The sequence below is a fragment of the Echinops telfairi genome, unplaced genomic scaffold (genome assembly GCF_000313985.2).
Source record: "Echinops telfairi isolate 266 unplaced genomic scaffold, ASM31398v2 ScPeMD7_7475;HRSCAF=8513, whole genome shotgun sequence".
In the NCBI taxonomy this organism is placed as follows: Eukaryota; Metazoa; Chordata; class Mammalia; order Afrosoricida; family Tenrecidae; genus Echinops; species Echinops telfairi.
The window spans coordinates 30,055,513-30,070,093 of NW_022111379.1; the positions used below are offsets into that span (position 1 = coordinate 30,055,513).

The 14,581-nt window shown below is 42.5% G+C and overlaps 1 protein-coding gene across 2 annotated transcripts in view; it reads left to right on the forward strand.

The window, feature by feature from the left end:
* Positions 1 to 3,042: 3,042 nt before the first annotated feature.
* The window catches only part of BCL2A1 (BCL2 related protein A1), a 15,500-nt gene continuing 3,961 nt past the window's right edge, over positions 3,043 to 14,581 (forward strand). The window contains exons 1-2 of one of the 2 annotated variants that reach the window (XM_045285842.1): positions 3,043 to 3,570; positions 4,377 to 4,440. In XM_045285842.1, the coding sequence (XP_045141777.1) occupies positions 3,151 to 3,570; positions 4,377 to 4,440 (484 nt within the window). In that variant the 5' untranslated portion in view covers positions 3,043 to 3,150. The remainder of the gene's footprint in view (positions 3,571 to 4,376; positions 4,441 to 14,581) is intronic. The other variant, XM_004699725.2, reaches the window with a different exon arrangement.

A 14,581-nucleotide genomic window follows, 5' to 3' on the forward strand; every position in this document is an offset into this window, starting at 1 on the left:
ACATCAATTGTGTAAAGCGCATTTGGACATCATTCTCAAAACATTTTCTCTCCACTTAAACCCCCGGCATTAGGTCCTCATTTTTCCCCTCCCTCCCCCCTCCCTCCTCCCTCATGAGCCCTTGATAGTTTATAAATGGGTATTTTGTCATATCTTTTAATAGCTAGGCACCATCAGCTTTCTTCCACACACTTGCTTATGCACCCATTTTGTCTTCAGCGATTGTGCCAAAGTCCATTTGCTTCCTTGTTGCATTTGCATATATATACATATATAAACAAGTACACACATAATATATATCTTGTATATACTGATATATATTTTTTTCTTCTCTCCTCTTGTTTACCCATCCTTCACCTCTCAGTAATTCCTTTCAGATACAACTCAATTGATCAAACATGACCAGAAAAGCACACCCTCCTCGTCATCAATTTTAGAACACTTACCATTATTCTGTACTTTGGCTCCCTGCTCACCCTCCCCTCCTTTCCTCCCATCCCATGCCCTCCCCAGCCCAGGAACCATCAAACCAGTCGATGTCTCCATAAGATTGCCTATCCTGCCTATCTTGTATACATAAACACACACACCATACAGATAGTCACAAGACTAACAGGGGTCCTGACATAGAGCAGATGAATATGTCTCTGTTAAATAAAGAGAGAAGGACAGGTTATAAACCATCCGCTCAGTCCCCCTTTCTTCCAGAGATGCATATCCCAGGTCTGCTGGCTGAGCAACTCAGACACCCTTTTAGTCTTCAGCGTTGTGCCTAAAAGGTGAGCACCCTAAACGTCCCCATTGCTATTCCTGCATGTAGTCAGGGATGGAGCTGTCTAGTGGCACAAACACAGCAACACAATAAATAGAAGTTGTCAAGGATTTCATTTTACTTGGATCCACAGTCAACGTGCATGGGAAAGGCCGTCACAAAGCCAGATCATATATTGCATTGGACAAATGTGCTGCAAAAGATCCCTTTCAAGTGTTAAACAGAAAAACTGTCCTTTGGAGGACTTAGGGGTGCCCCTGACCCACGCCAGGGCATTTTCCATCAGCTCACCTGCATGTGAGAGCGGGTCGTGATTAAGGAAGCCTGGGGAAGAACCATGCCTTTGGATTACGGTGTTGTCAAAGAGTGTTACAATGCTATGGGCTGCCAGAAGAACAAACAAATCTTTTGCGGAAGAAGTACAGCCAGGATGGTCCTTCGGAGTGAGAATGGTGAGACTTTGTCTCACTTATTTTGGTTGTGCTTTAAGGAGGGATTGTTAGTTTCTGGAGTGGTTTCTACCTCGGTTCTTGCTTCTCAACGCTGAAAGAATTCACGCTGCAGAAGCCCTTTTGTAAATCCAAGTGACTTTTAAGAGGAAAGGGGAAGTTACAGGTATTCACAGGAAATCCCAGAGGCCAAGAGCAGGCAATCTCAAAAGAACACTTTGAGAGAGAGACTTAACCTTCCTGCGGCCCAGTTGGCCAACCTCATTGGCTGAATTGAAGTACACCTGGATGATGTCATGTGGCTGGGCCTAGTCTGTGCACCCAGGTGGACTTCCCACCTGGGCCCAGATGGGAAGCATGCTCAGGGGCTCTTGGTCTCAGGAACCAAAGGATGGGCTCCCTGACCACAAAGGGCCAGCAGAAAGCAAAATTTATTTGGAAAGGAAAGAAAACCCCCTGGCGCATCAGGTGGGGCTCTAGTGAGCTGCTGCTGAATGAACTGGGTATTTTTTTTCTTTTTTTTAATCAGGTGTCGGGTTCTTGGCTTGTCTGCATCTCCGAGTCGTGGACAGACCAGTCCTGGTCTGGTCCTATTTCTCAGATCCAGTCGTAAACCTGGTCATGTTCTCCTGACGACTGGGCCCTGCGTGGGCATGGACAAGGGAGTAGGCATCAATGATCAGCGAGAAGAGTCTTGGTTTGGATGACCTTGCGATTTAGAATCGGCCGAGGAGTCTGATGCCTGCAGGTTTCAGATGACCTTGTCCCGGGCTGTTGAGATCCTCCTTCCAGATATCCCGCCACCCCCAAGGCCTCTGGTTTCCCTCCCTCACGGCCCGTGTGGCTCGCCATCTCCTCTTGCCACAACGAGTTCAAACACAGGAAGGGTTGTGAGGGTGGTGTCGGGCGGTGTTTTGTCCTGTGGCACTTGGGGAACCGACTTGATGGTCCCTAAGAGCCACAACAACAATGCCTGTGGTTACAGTCCTATGTGGGAATGGGTTGTTTTGTCACATTAACAAGGCAGGATTAGCGTCATGTTACTAGAACTGTCACTGGACCCGGTCAATGTGGAGCTATACCAAGAAACTCCCTTTCCTCAAATCCTCCAAGCTCACTGCTGAGTCAATTCCAACTCATAGTGGCCCTACAGGGCAGAGTCGAACGTCTGGGTTTTCTGAGATGGTAGCTCTGTATGGGCGTTGGCACTGCCAGGGCTCCTAGAACGTAAATAAGCCCAGGAGTGGAGGCCGGAGGGTTTAAAGTCGGTGGCCCCGACACGTGGAAGACTCCAAGGAGCCAGGAGCAGAAGTTGAAGAGACAAGAGGGCTCCCTCTGAGCCAACAGCCCCAAACTGGAACCTCAAAGGTGGGCTTCGAACCTCCTAAACAGGAGAGAAATCTGTCTGTCAAGGCCACTCCTCCGTGGTATTTCTGCTGTAACAGCGCTACATCATTAAGACAAGAGATGAAAACCACCCCCAGCCTCTCCACCCACCCAAAAGAGCCGGAAACCAAAGGGAGAGATTTTCATCTTCCCTGCCCGTATGGCATCGTCTCAAGGACAAAAGCCCCAGGGATAACATTGTCAAGATTTCCCGGTCTCCGTCAGCCATGCGGGCAGTCGTTTTCGACGATACTTTAAGTCACGGGGCTGGCTGCATTGGACATTTTCATGCTGAATAAAACGCAGAGAATGAGGAAGTGGCCTCTCTCTAAACATTTTCTTCTTTCGCCTTTTAAACTTTCTCTTTCACACAGCCTACGCTGTGAGCGTTTAGGAGGAAGGATACTGCAATGTGATGCAAACAGAAATTCCAGATACCAGTATGTGTCATCACTCACTGTCAAGATCTGTGAGCCTTGACTTCAAATTGCCTCAAAAGCGTCCAGGTGAACGAGCTCCCGACTTTTCTCCACTGCACTGAAGATGACAGACTGTGAGTTTAGTTATATTTACAAGCTGGCCCAGGACTATCTGAAGCACGTCCTGCAGATACCTCAACCCGAAGCCTGTCCCAGCAAAACGTCTAGAGTGCTGCAAAAGGTTGCGTTCTCCGTGCAAAAGCAAGTGGAGAAGAATTTGCAACCATGCTTGGACCATTTAGATGTTGTCTCCCTAGACACTGCCAGAACTGTCTTCAACCAAGTGATGGAAAAGGAATTCGAAGACGGCATCGTTAACTGGGGAAGAATTGTGACGATATTTGCATTTGCAGGGGTTCTCATCAAGAAACTTCTAAGGGAGCGGATTGCTCCGGCTGTGGATACGTACAAGAAGATTTCTTATTTTGTTGCCGAGTTCATAATGAACAATACAGCGGAATGGATAAGACAAAATGGAGGCTGGGTATGTGAGATGAAATTATCTTTTATTTTTCTTTACTAGGGAAGTAGGGATTGACAGTTTCCTCACTACTTAAAAAAATTGCCCACTGATTCTATTTTCTTCTTAACTAAAAAATTGCCTTCTGTTTCATTTTCATTTCAAGGAATCCCAAAATTTTATAGTTGAGAAAACGTGCCTTTCATTTTTTTTATTCCTAACTGTTACAGAGCAATCCCACCAGTGAACTGGAGAGTTAATAAACTACCTTTCTAATGCATTTTAAGAATAGTGCAGCTCATTCTCTTCTAGGTCCTAGTGTTTGCCAAGGTTTTCCCAGGAGCTCCTCGGGGGTGCATCAAGTTTATGTGTTGAGCTGCTAACCTAAAGATTAGAGGTTTGAGTCCATCCAGAGCCATCTCGGAAGCAAGGCTTTTGAAAGCCCACTAGAGCACAGTTATACCCTGACACACATCTGGTTGTCATGAGTTGGGCTCAACTGGATGGAGACTTCTTGTTAAGACTGTTAAGACAATGTAGGATCAATACAGAAAGAGTTGATGTTAGATGCAGTTATATTTTAGTGTTTATTTTTATGCTGCAAAATGTCAGTGTAAAGTTTTGCAAATTAGTTATTATGAATAGACCCGCCTTCCTCAGCAGTTTTCTTCTCTGTTCTTTCTAATATAACAAATTCTAAGCTTATAAGGCCGTCTAAGCTTATTGGTTAAAAAATAATACATTGTACCATGCAGTGAGTTAGTAACAGAAACCTCCCAGCAAGAATCTTAATTCAAGAACTTTCTAATACAACTTTGCTTTATTATCAGTTACTATTACTGAGTTCCTCAAAAAGCCAAGACCATATGAGGCCTTATATTGGAACTCATGTTGGTAAGTTGGTAAGGATGCTTCTTCAGGTATACATTTTCCTTTTTGTTCCAATACATTGAATTCTTATTTAAAAAATATATATTTTAAGCACAAATACATTTGTCTTAAAAACAAGTTAAAACCTCGTAAAAAAGCCCTAATATTCTTGTGGGATCTCTGTCTAACCTCTAATACTACAAATACACCTGTTGAATTTTTTTTACACCAAAAAACATGCTTATTGTATATATATCCATATCAGCTAGAGTACTTTTAAAACATATTTTTGTATAAATAATAAACCAAACTCATTTTCCCTGCGTCAATACTGATTCACGATGACCTTGCAGGACAGGGTGGAACTGTCCCTGTGTGTTTCCAAGAGTGTAACTCTTTACGAAAGCAGAAAACCCTCTTTCTCCCTCCGAGGGCAGGTGGCTTCCAACTGCTGGTCTTAGGGTCAGCAGCCCAACAGGTAACCACTACGCCACCAGGGGTCCTTAAGTCAATGAGACATGATACTTATTCTGCAGCGTGCTTTATTTCTTTTACCCACTTTCTAAATGGGTAAAACCAATATTTTGAAAAACCCTAGAACACATTTTGTTATATGTAAATGCCATTGCATATCTGGCCTTTTCTAGATCATGGGGATTTATTTCCAAGGAACCCTGGATATTTGTTGCATATGTGTTGCTCTGCCAATTACAGGGTCAGCAGTTCGAAAGCCCCAGTGGTTCTCCAGGAGAAAGATGACGCTTTCTACTCCTGTAAAGAGTTACAGTCTTGGAAATCGACAGGGGTAGTTCTACCCTGTCCTACAGGGTCACTATGAGTCAGAACAGACTTACTGGCAGTGAGTTTTGTAGTTGATTTCCAGTTTAGCATCATAAAGAATACTTCATGGAATATTTCTGTATATGCTTTGCTTGAACATGTATGTGTTATATACGGTAGATAGTTGGATATAGAATTTCTGGGACATAGTGTATGTACATTAAAAATTTGTTTTCCTAGAGCTTTGTTCTCCAATATGCCCCCGAGTGTCGTAATTTGTCCTTGACTACTAACAAAAAGATTGGCAGTTCGAACCCACCCAGGGGCATCCCGGAGGAAAGGCCTGGTGATCTGCTTCTGAAAAGATTGCAATGATGAAAAGCCTATGGAGAAGTTCTGCTCTGTAACACGGCAGGTTACCGCATGAGTCTGAACAGACTGGACAGAAACAGGTTTTGTTTTGTTTTTGCTCTTTTGAGTTACCCTTTCCTCAGTAGATTATCATAACACCCACCATCACCTCCTGCCCGCCAAACTCATATAGTTGTTAGGAGCCATTGCGTGGGGCCCACAATCACCGCAACCTACGCATAATGGAACAGAATGTACCATCCCCATGACGGGCTGCAAATGGAAGCATTGTGATCCCTATTTTTATTAGCTGATTTTTGGAAGTAGATCACTGGGACTTTCTTCCTAGTTCAACTTAGTCGAAGCTCTGCTGAAATCTGTTGAGCATTGGAACAATAATACATTATAACAGCCAGATGATGGCTAAGCGCAAGGTACACGGAGCAGGAAGTCAACATAGTTTCCTGCCTGGAAGACAAAAAATTCTACCATTGACCCAATCCTGCCCACTGCAACTAATAGGAGGTAACACCAGTCTTTCAAAACTTCCCGAACTCTTGCATTAAACAAACTTATCTGGACTGTTTTGTTGTTTTAACTCATGTTTCTTGGGTGACCCCCGAGATGAAGCATCTTTTCTTATTTAGCATTGCCTCACATGTTTACTGCCCATTTGTAATTCCTAAGAGAATTGCTTGCTTCTGTCTTTTGTCCACTTTCCTGTTATTTTGTCTTTTTTCTTACGGATTTGTAGGTTTTTTTTGGTATTCTAGTTACTGATAATGTTAATGTTGCAGTCATCTTGTTTGTCTTTTAAAACCATAGATGTCTTTTCTCATTATAAAAACTTGACTTAATATAAGTGACTGATCTTTTACTGGATGTCTTTTGCATTTGTGTCTAAAGTCTTCCTACAGAGTTGAAGACCTAATGCAACGAGTCTCCTTTCTCAGTCAGCGTAGTCTTCCTGAAACCCAGCCTGACTTGGGGCTGTATGAAGCATGTGAGATGTTTGGTCATACTTTTTTCTTCTTGTTATAGAAAGCTATATGGAAGGGCAGGTGAAAACCTGCGGCCCATTGGATAGGTTTCAGGTGAAGGCAAAACTTCTCTAGCACTTGGTGCATAGACGAGCCTGTAGAGAATTAGCTTGCAAGCCTTGTATGGGCTTGGACTGTCTTCTCATGCCTACCATAGAACTTGAAGCAATCAGGTAATGAATAGATGTTATTTAGAAGTTCACCCTCAATGTCCAGCATTCACATGGATATGGAACAATGAAAAATACCATCGCTTGGGCCAGGCACACCTCAGTTTTTAAAAGGACATTCTTGCTCTTCAACCCTTCGAAGAAGACTGGCGCAGCAGGTTTGCCCAAGGCAATATATCGTTTGGTTTCTTGTCTGCTGCTTCCATGAGCAGCGATTGTGAATCTGAGCAAAATGAACTCTTTGACAATTTCAATCTTTTCTCCATGATGTGATCTATTGGTCCAGTTGGGAGGATTTGGGTTTTCTTGACACTGAATTGTAATCCATACTGAAGGCTGCACTGGAGGATATGAAATAGTTTCTGAGAACTTCTTGATGTGTATTCATCTTTTAGGAAGTGCTAAGGTGTGTGTGTCAGAATGAACCTGCCCTGATTACAGGTATAAATACATACATGTGCATACTCTTACTCATGCATTCTCTTACTCAGTCTTCACAACATCCTGCTGTGGATTTGGCCCTTTCTTCTCAATATGTGGGGTTTAAGCGCTTCACTTTTATACCGGAATGTCTTAGTTGCAGGTCTGCATGAGACACTCTTTACGATGTCGTGTCAAAGCCACCAGAATCCTCCTTTTTCAGCTCACATTGATTCTGTTCATTGCAGGCAGTGCTTTTTGACCCAGTAGACGTGGTCATGGGACATTGATATCTTCTTTTGATAGAGATGGTGACCACTCTGTTCATAGCAATGATTCATTTCATGGGGACATGGCACAGTCAGGCGCCTGTGCTAGCAGAGTGGCTAGTACAGATGGCTAGTGGCAGTAGAAGAGGCCTGTCATAGCTTTATCAAGACACAAACACCACTTCTGACTTTCTGCTCTTTTGAAATAACAACAACGGAAACCCTGCTGATGGTAAAGTACACAATCTGCTATATTTCCTATTCCCTATTAACTGTTGTCATCGTTTGGTTTCACCTCATAGTGACCCCCACAGGACAGCGCAGAGCTGCTCCATAAGGCTTTCAAACTTTACGAGTTGACTACCCTGTGAGTGGCCAACTACTGAGTAGGCGCTTTATCACGGAACCTCCAGAATTCTGTCTCTTGTCTATTGCAATTCCCTGCCTTCGAGTCGATTCTGACCCATAACAAGCAACTCTCTCAGACTGGGCAGAACTGCCCTTTTGGGTTTCCAAGGCTATAAATCTTCATCGGAGCAGAAAGCCTCATCTTTGAACTAATGACTTATAGTCACCCATATTTACTTGACATGGGCTCCCAATTATAAATGCAAGGCTATCCCGAAAGATGAGAAGCCCACTTTGTCTACAACCAGAGAATGCCATTTAATTAAAATGTTAACTTTCAGTGTGTCTCGGAACCAGACGGACTTGTGTGCTCATTTCCTGGCTCTGGTGCTTACATCATGTGTCATTTGAACAAGTTTCTTCACTTCCCTTCTTTTCCTTCCCTGAGCCTCATTTCCTCATCAGTAACACAGGAGAATAATGGCACTGCTCACCACAAGGGTGGGGACTCAAACCCACCAGCCTCTCCAAGGAGAAAGACGAGACTGCTCCTGGAAAGGCTGACAACCTCAGAAACCCTATGGAACAGGTTTACTGGAACAAGGACCTATGGGGTCACGAAAGAATCTCTCTCTCTCTTGAGACACATATATCTGTGTACACACACACACACACACACACACACACACACCAAACCCAGCTTCAGAGATGAAGCTCTCTGCTCTGTCAAAGATGCTCTGTCTCAGAAGCCCCGTATTTACAGCCCCAGGAACAGTCAGTCTTAACTAGATGGAAGTGGGCTTGGTTTTTTTGTGTGTGGGGGGACGGGGTGGTGGTGGTGGTGTGTTATCACTAAGATCCCAGTTAATGTAAACATGGGCTTATTCCAAACAAGTTGTGTTTAAACATGTATGGCTTTGGACAGGTTCTCTCAGTAATACACTTGCCTTATGCCCCTTAGGGCCCCTTGAAAAACAAGGTCCCGTCAACACCGCGGTTCTCCAGGGCATCAACTGGGCCACTGAATTCCAGGCACAGAGGCTGCCTCAGACAGCATGTCAACTGCTTTGGGGGCTGACTCCCAAAGGCCGATTTTGATGGGAGCTTGTCATGCTTTAAGAAAGTGGAACACTGAATTGGTGGGGAAAGGCCAGGAAAGGTGAGCTGAGGAAATTTTTCTGTTACAATAATGCACCGATTCGTTTTTAAGAGTAGCGAGGGCTGTGCTTTGAGACTTTCATTGGTAAACTTTACCCTGCCTACCCTCATCTTGCCCCCAAGACATTTCTATTCCCCTAAATCAAAGAACATTGAAAAGGAAAATGATTGGCATCCCTTGAGCATTGGCAGCTGACCAATTCCATGTTAGGGTTCCGCATTCCTCATTTCCATGGCCCCTCCCCCCAGTGCCATTTTGAGGCAGTATAAACAGAAGAGCCTGGTGGGAAGAGAAGTGTGCAGAATTCTCTGGTGAAGGGGTAGTGAGTGAGAAACACTAGCTTTAGACCTAGCTGTGTAGACATTGCTGGAGGACATGTCAAGAAATAATAACTTCATATTTTGACATTGTGCTTCATAAAGGTGTCTATATTTTTGTAGTAATATTGTTTACTTATCTTCACATATGTATGTCTATACAGATAGATTTATATCGTCTCTCTATATAACATGGAGTGGAGGTGATGTCCCACCTCCTCTGGCTTCACAATCACTATTAGCCCAAGGTCAATTCCTATTAGGGGAAGGTCATAGATGCCACCACCCTCCAACATTCTTGACCAATTCTGATACTGACCCTTCCTCCCATGACATTCTCGACTTGGCTCTATATTTCACTGCAGTAGCCACACAGAACTCACAGGCCATAGTCATGATCCTGTTGTTTATTAGGGAAGTTAACAGGTTGTAATGCAGGACGAGAAATGCTCAGGAAGCAGTTCTTCAGTCAGAACAGCCTCTTTTCAGCCATGTGTGCAGGCATACTTCTCTCTGGTCCTTGGCATCTCAGCTTGTGGCCTGTTGGCCTCTCTCCTGCTTAGGCAGTGTTACAAAGTTCTTTCAACTCTGCTGATAAATGCCCGAAAGGTACTCTACTCTGCCAATATCCTGATCCTGAAGGTTTCCAGCTCTCACTCCATAAATTGGCAAATGACTTTGAGGCACCCCGCTCTATATGCCAACCTTCAGCTGTCTCCCTCTTTGAGGCTAGAAACTCACTGTGTGTCTCATGGGCTTGGCTCTGCTGTTTCTGCTTTCCTGTTGCTTCCCTCACTGTCTGTGGGGTCAGTGGTCCCCGTCTCCTGGATTAAAGAGGTCCCCATGCAGGGATTCCTTTTCCAGATGGCTGTTCTTTTTTCTGATGGCAGTGAGAAAGTTCATGTTTTAAACTTAACACGATGGTGACTTACCAGTCCCATGTTAGAGTTCCATATACCTCATTTGCATACACTCATCCTATATGGGTACCAGGTACCTCCCTTACAAGTTTAGCAAGCTTTCTAATCTCCTCGGTGGCCCGCAAACCCTTCTCATTTGGATAGTTCTACCCAGAGATTTGGTAGGAGAGCCATCAAGCAATCCACTACACTGTACTATCTATATATATCTGAGAGGGCTTCAAAAAGCCTGTGGAAAAGATTATCTTTTCACTCCATTTTTTCAGAAACTTTAAAATGCTCTCTCTCTATATATATATACACATACACACACGTATATACACATACACTCTTACTCTTCACTTATTGACTATCTCATTATCCTACATTTCACATTTAACTATAATAATAAATCTACAATCTATTTTGCACTGATGATGCTCATCTGGCAGTAGTGAGTGCCGAGGTGTAAGGTGAGAGTAATGCTGACTTTGATAGTCAAAGCTACATATACACTCAAGACTGGAGCATGATTCTCAGTTATTTAGCAGTTACGTGACTCTGTAATTTAATAAGTCCGTAATGTCATTTTCCATTTTGTGATCTGATGTAGTCATCCTCCATGCTTGTATAACATCAATTTTTGCATAATGATCTGGTTTTTATGCTAATAATGTCAATAAGTGAGGAGTGAAGATGTACATATTACCTAGCACAGTCCCTGCAATTAAGTACTCAATACACATCTAATATTGTTATTACTATTGCCTAGCTTCATTGGGAGCACTTATTTAAATACATTTAGCCTCCAGTTATATAATCAGCTGCAGTTAAAAATCTCCACTTATAGCAGGATATTCATAACGAGGACTTATAAGCTTATTCCTATTTTCTTTCTTATTTTTGTAAACTTGAGTTTATCTCTCCTCTCTCGCTTGGTGCTTATCACCTCTGTTTTCCTTCCTCTTCCACATTTATCATGATTGTCCCTTGTCCCCTCTTCAGGTCTGAAGTGCTGAAAATGGATGGGTTCTCACAACATCTCAGAAATAGCGTTATTTTTCAGTTGTTTAGTAGGGAAGGATGGTTCTTAAAATGCTCAGATATGCTTAAGATGAAATTCATATCTTTCTCTTTGGGGCCACCTTTCTGTTTGGATCAGATGGCTTTCTACTCCCCCCACCCTTTGATAAAGTGTCTTCCTATGCCTGTGCTAGAGGGGTGGAGTAAATACTCAATCCTCAACTGCACATGCGAGCACTTGGGTTTGTTTCGTATACCACGTTACCCCGCACAGCCCGTCTTCAGTATAGGATCTGTTGCACAGAAAGTACCCAAGTAATTGGAGGTTTGGATCCTGCTTTTCCCACTTACTAGGGACATGACCTAAGGAAATCAGTGAAGATAAGGAATGAGATGAGCTTATATTATACATTTATATTATACATATTCTGAGTCTCAGGGTACTTCACTGACTTCACACACACACACACACACACACACACACACACACACACACAGATGCATTATATATATATATGATACCTAGCTCAGAAGGATAGTAAAAGGATTAGAGAGAATTCTCATAAAAAAGTCTTGTAAACTGTCTAATAAATACGATATACGTATGAGGGTTCTTTGGGAAATTCCAAGACATTTAAGTATACAAACTTTAAAATTATTCTAATCCTAAAAGAAATCCCCTTTGAGAGTATGAATATACAGAGTTGGTGCTTTCTGAAGCCTAGGAAAGTTTTTTTTATTAAAGGATCCTCTTGCTCTGAATAATGATCTGGTCGATTTGAGCCCAAACAAATGGACCTACAGAGACAGCAGATGATTACATAAATGCTGAATTTGGAAAATCTCATTCAAACCAAACTCACTGCCATCGTGCCATTTCCACCTCAAAGCAACCCCAGAATACAGGGTAGCACTGCCCTCTGAGTTTCTGAGACTGGAACTCTCTATGGGAGTGGAAAGCCTTATCTTTCTCCCTCAAGGAGGCTGGTGGTTTCAAACTGCTGGCCTTGTAGTTAGCAGCCCAATGCATAAGCACTATGCTACCTGGGCTCCGGTGAGTTTGGCAAAAGCCTTTCCAAAAGATGTTAAGATCTAGCAATGAGGTGATACAATCTCAAGTAAACTCATATAAACATTAATTAAATAGTTTGGAGGCAGATTCTTCTTATTTCTTTTGAATTTAACTTGAGATTTAAAAATATTTAACAAAGATACATGAACCATAATTCCACTCCCTAGCAGTCCTTGAGGAAAAAAAAAATCAGTGCTAGACTTCTAATCTAAGGAGGCTTGATGGCAAAGTGGATTACATTGGGGGCTGCTAACAACAAAATTAGCAGTTTCCAGTCTCAGAAACCCACAGGAGCAGCTGTACCCTGTACTGTCGGGTTGCTTTGGGCACCACATGCTCAGTGCCTTCTGACAATCTCCCACCTTTCCTGGATAGCATTCATAGCCTCCAATCATCCTCCCTGCTTCTAGATTTGCTCTGACATGGTTTATTTTCCACAAAGCAGCCAGCGTGATCTTGTAGAAGCTTGAAATAGATCATTGTTGGCCTAATCAAGACTCTCCAAGACACAACTTCACTCTGGTGACAAAAATAAAAAATCTAACCATCCCACTCAAAGTCTTACACATTCTGGTCTTTGGTTTCTTATTCTGCAAATCTCTTGCATGGTCTCATAGCTGTAGACTTTCTGGCTACATTCCAACTTCAGGACCTTGGTATCTCTACCTGGAACAATCTCCCTTCTTTCTCTTTTCTCTTTAGTCTGTGCTCCAAGGTTATTTCTTAGAGAAGTCTTTCTTGATTACCCCAATGAAAATATTACCTATCACACTATACTGTATTTTCTTCTTAATAGTTAACATGCTCAGAAAGTACATTACTCATGTATTTCCTTATCTGCTTATTGTCTCTTCTCTGACAAGACATGTGTGGGGGCATGATCCAGTGTGATTCTCTTGCTTAAAACAGTACTTGGCACATGGTCAATGATCAGTAAATATTTATTGAATGAATAAATGAGTGAGTTCTCTCTAGAAAGGTGATAATAACATCATGGAGTTTGGAGATAAAAATCCTTTAAAAATTCTGAGGATGAGGTTTTTTTTTTTAATTACTGAAACAATATACGATTTTATGCTTTAGATTTTCTTGAATCCCAGGTAATTGACTATCTTAGTTATCTAGTGCTACTATACCAGACATACCACAAGTGGATGGTTTCAGTAAACAAAAACTTATTTTCACAGTTTAGGAGACTGGAAGTCTGAAGTCAGGGTGCCAGCGCCAAGCAAATGCTTTCTCTCTTTGCTGACGCCAGGGGAAATCCTTACGACCAAGCCTTCCAGGGTCGAATTCTTTCCCAGCGCAGGGATCCTTGAAAGGATGCACTCCGCTCCCTGTTTTTGCTTCTTGGTGGTGGAAATCCCCTCCTCTTTGCCTACTTCTCTGCCCTTTGTTCAATCTTCTTTCAAGATAAAGATGATGCAGGCCACACTCTAGGAATCAGGTCTGGAAACTGACTAAGAGTGTTGCATCTCACCCTAATCCTCTTGCAACGGACTGATCACGTCACGTTGCTGTTGTCGTCATTGTTCTCGGAGGCCCTCGAGTCTGTTCAGACTCACTGTGAGTGACCCCGTGTACAACAGAAACACCACCCAGTCCTGCACCCTCCTCACAATCATTCTTATGTTTGGACCCATTGTTGCAAATACTGTGTCAATCATTATGTAACTGCCAAACGACGGAAAATCATGGCCCAGCTAAGTTGATATATAGTTTGGGGAGACAGAATTCAATCCGTGATACTGACCTTAGCAAATTACCGCTGATCCCAAAGTAATCAGGTCTGGGCCTGATTAACAATGTTATTAACAATATACCAAATCACTATTTGTTTATTATTTCTATATAGTAGTTTTTAGACACAAATAGCATCATTCAAGGGGATGTTTTTGAAAAGAAATAAAGAAACCATTTCCCCATCTTAACAAATCCACCTACGCATAGAATATGTAACTTACAATTAAGGTGTGCATGACAGTTTTTTTCATGTTACATTATAAATATTTTCAACACTGCCGCACATACTCCATGTTAACATATCTAGTGGCTATAGTGTATATTTCACCAATTCAATGCACCATAGCTTCATCAGCCAATTTAAAATTGTCAGGCACTCGGGTGGTTTTCAGATTTCCCCACTTAGAATCAATACTGACCATGGGCATGGGCGTTCCCTATGTTTTAGAAAAGTATCTCTTGATGAATCTTTAACAATGGAATTCCTGGTTCACAAACTATGAGCACAATTATGCTTTTTCATACGTATTAAAATACATTGTGCTTTCCAAAAAGATTGTCTCAGGATAATAAG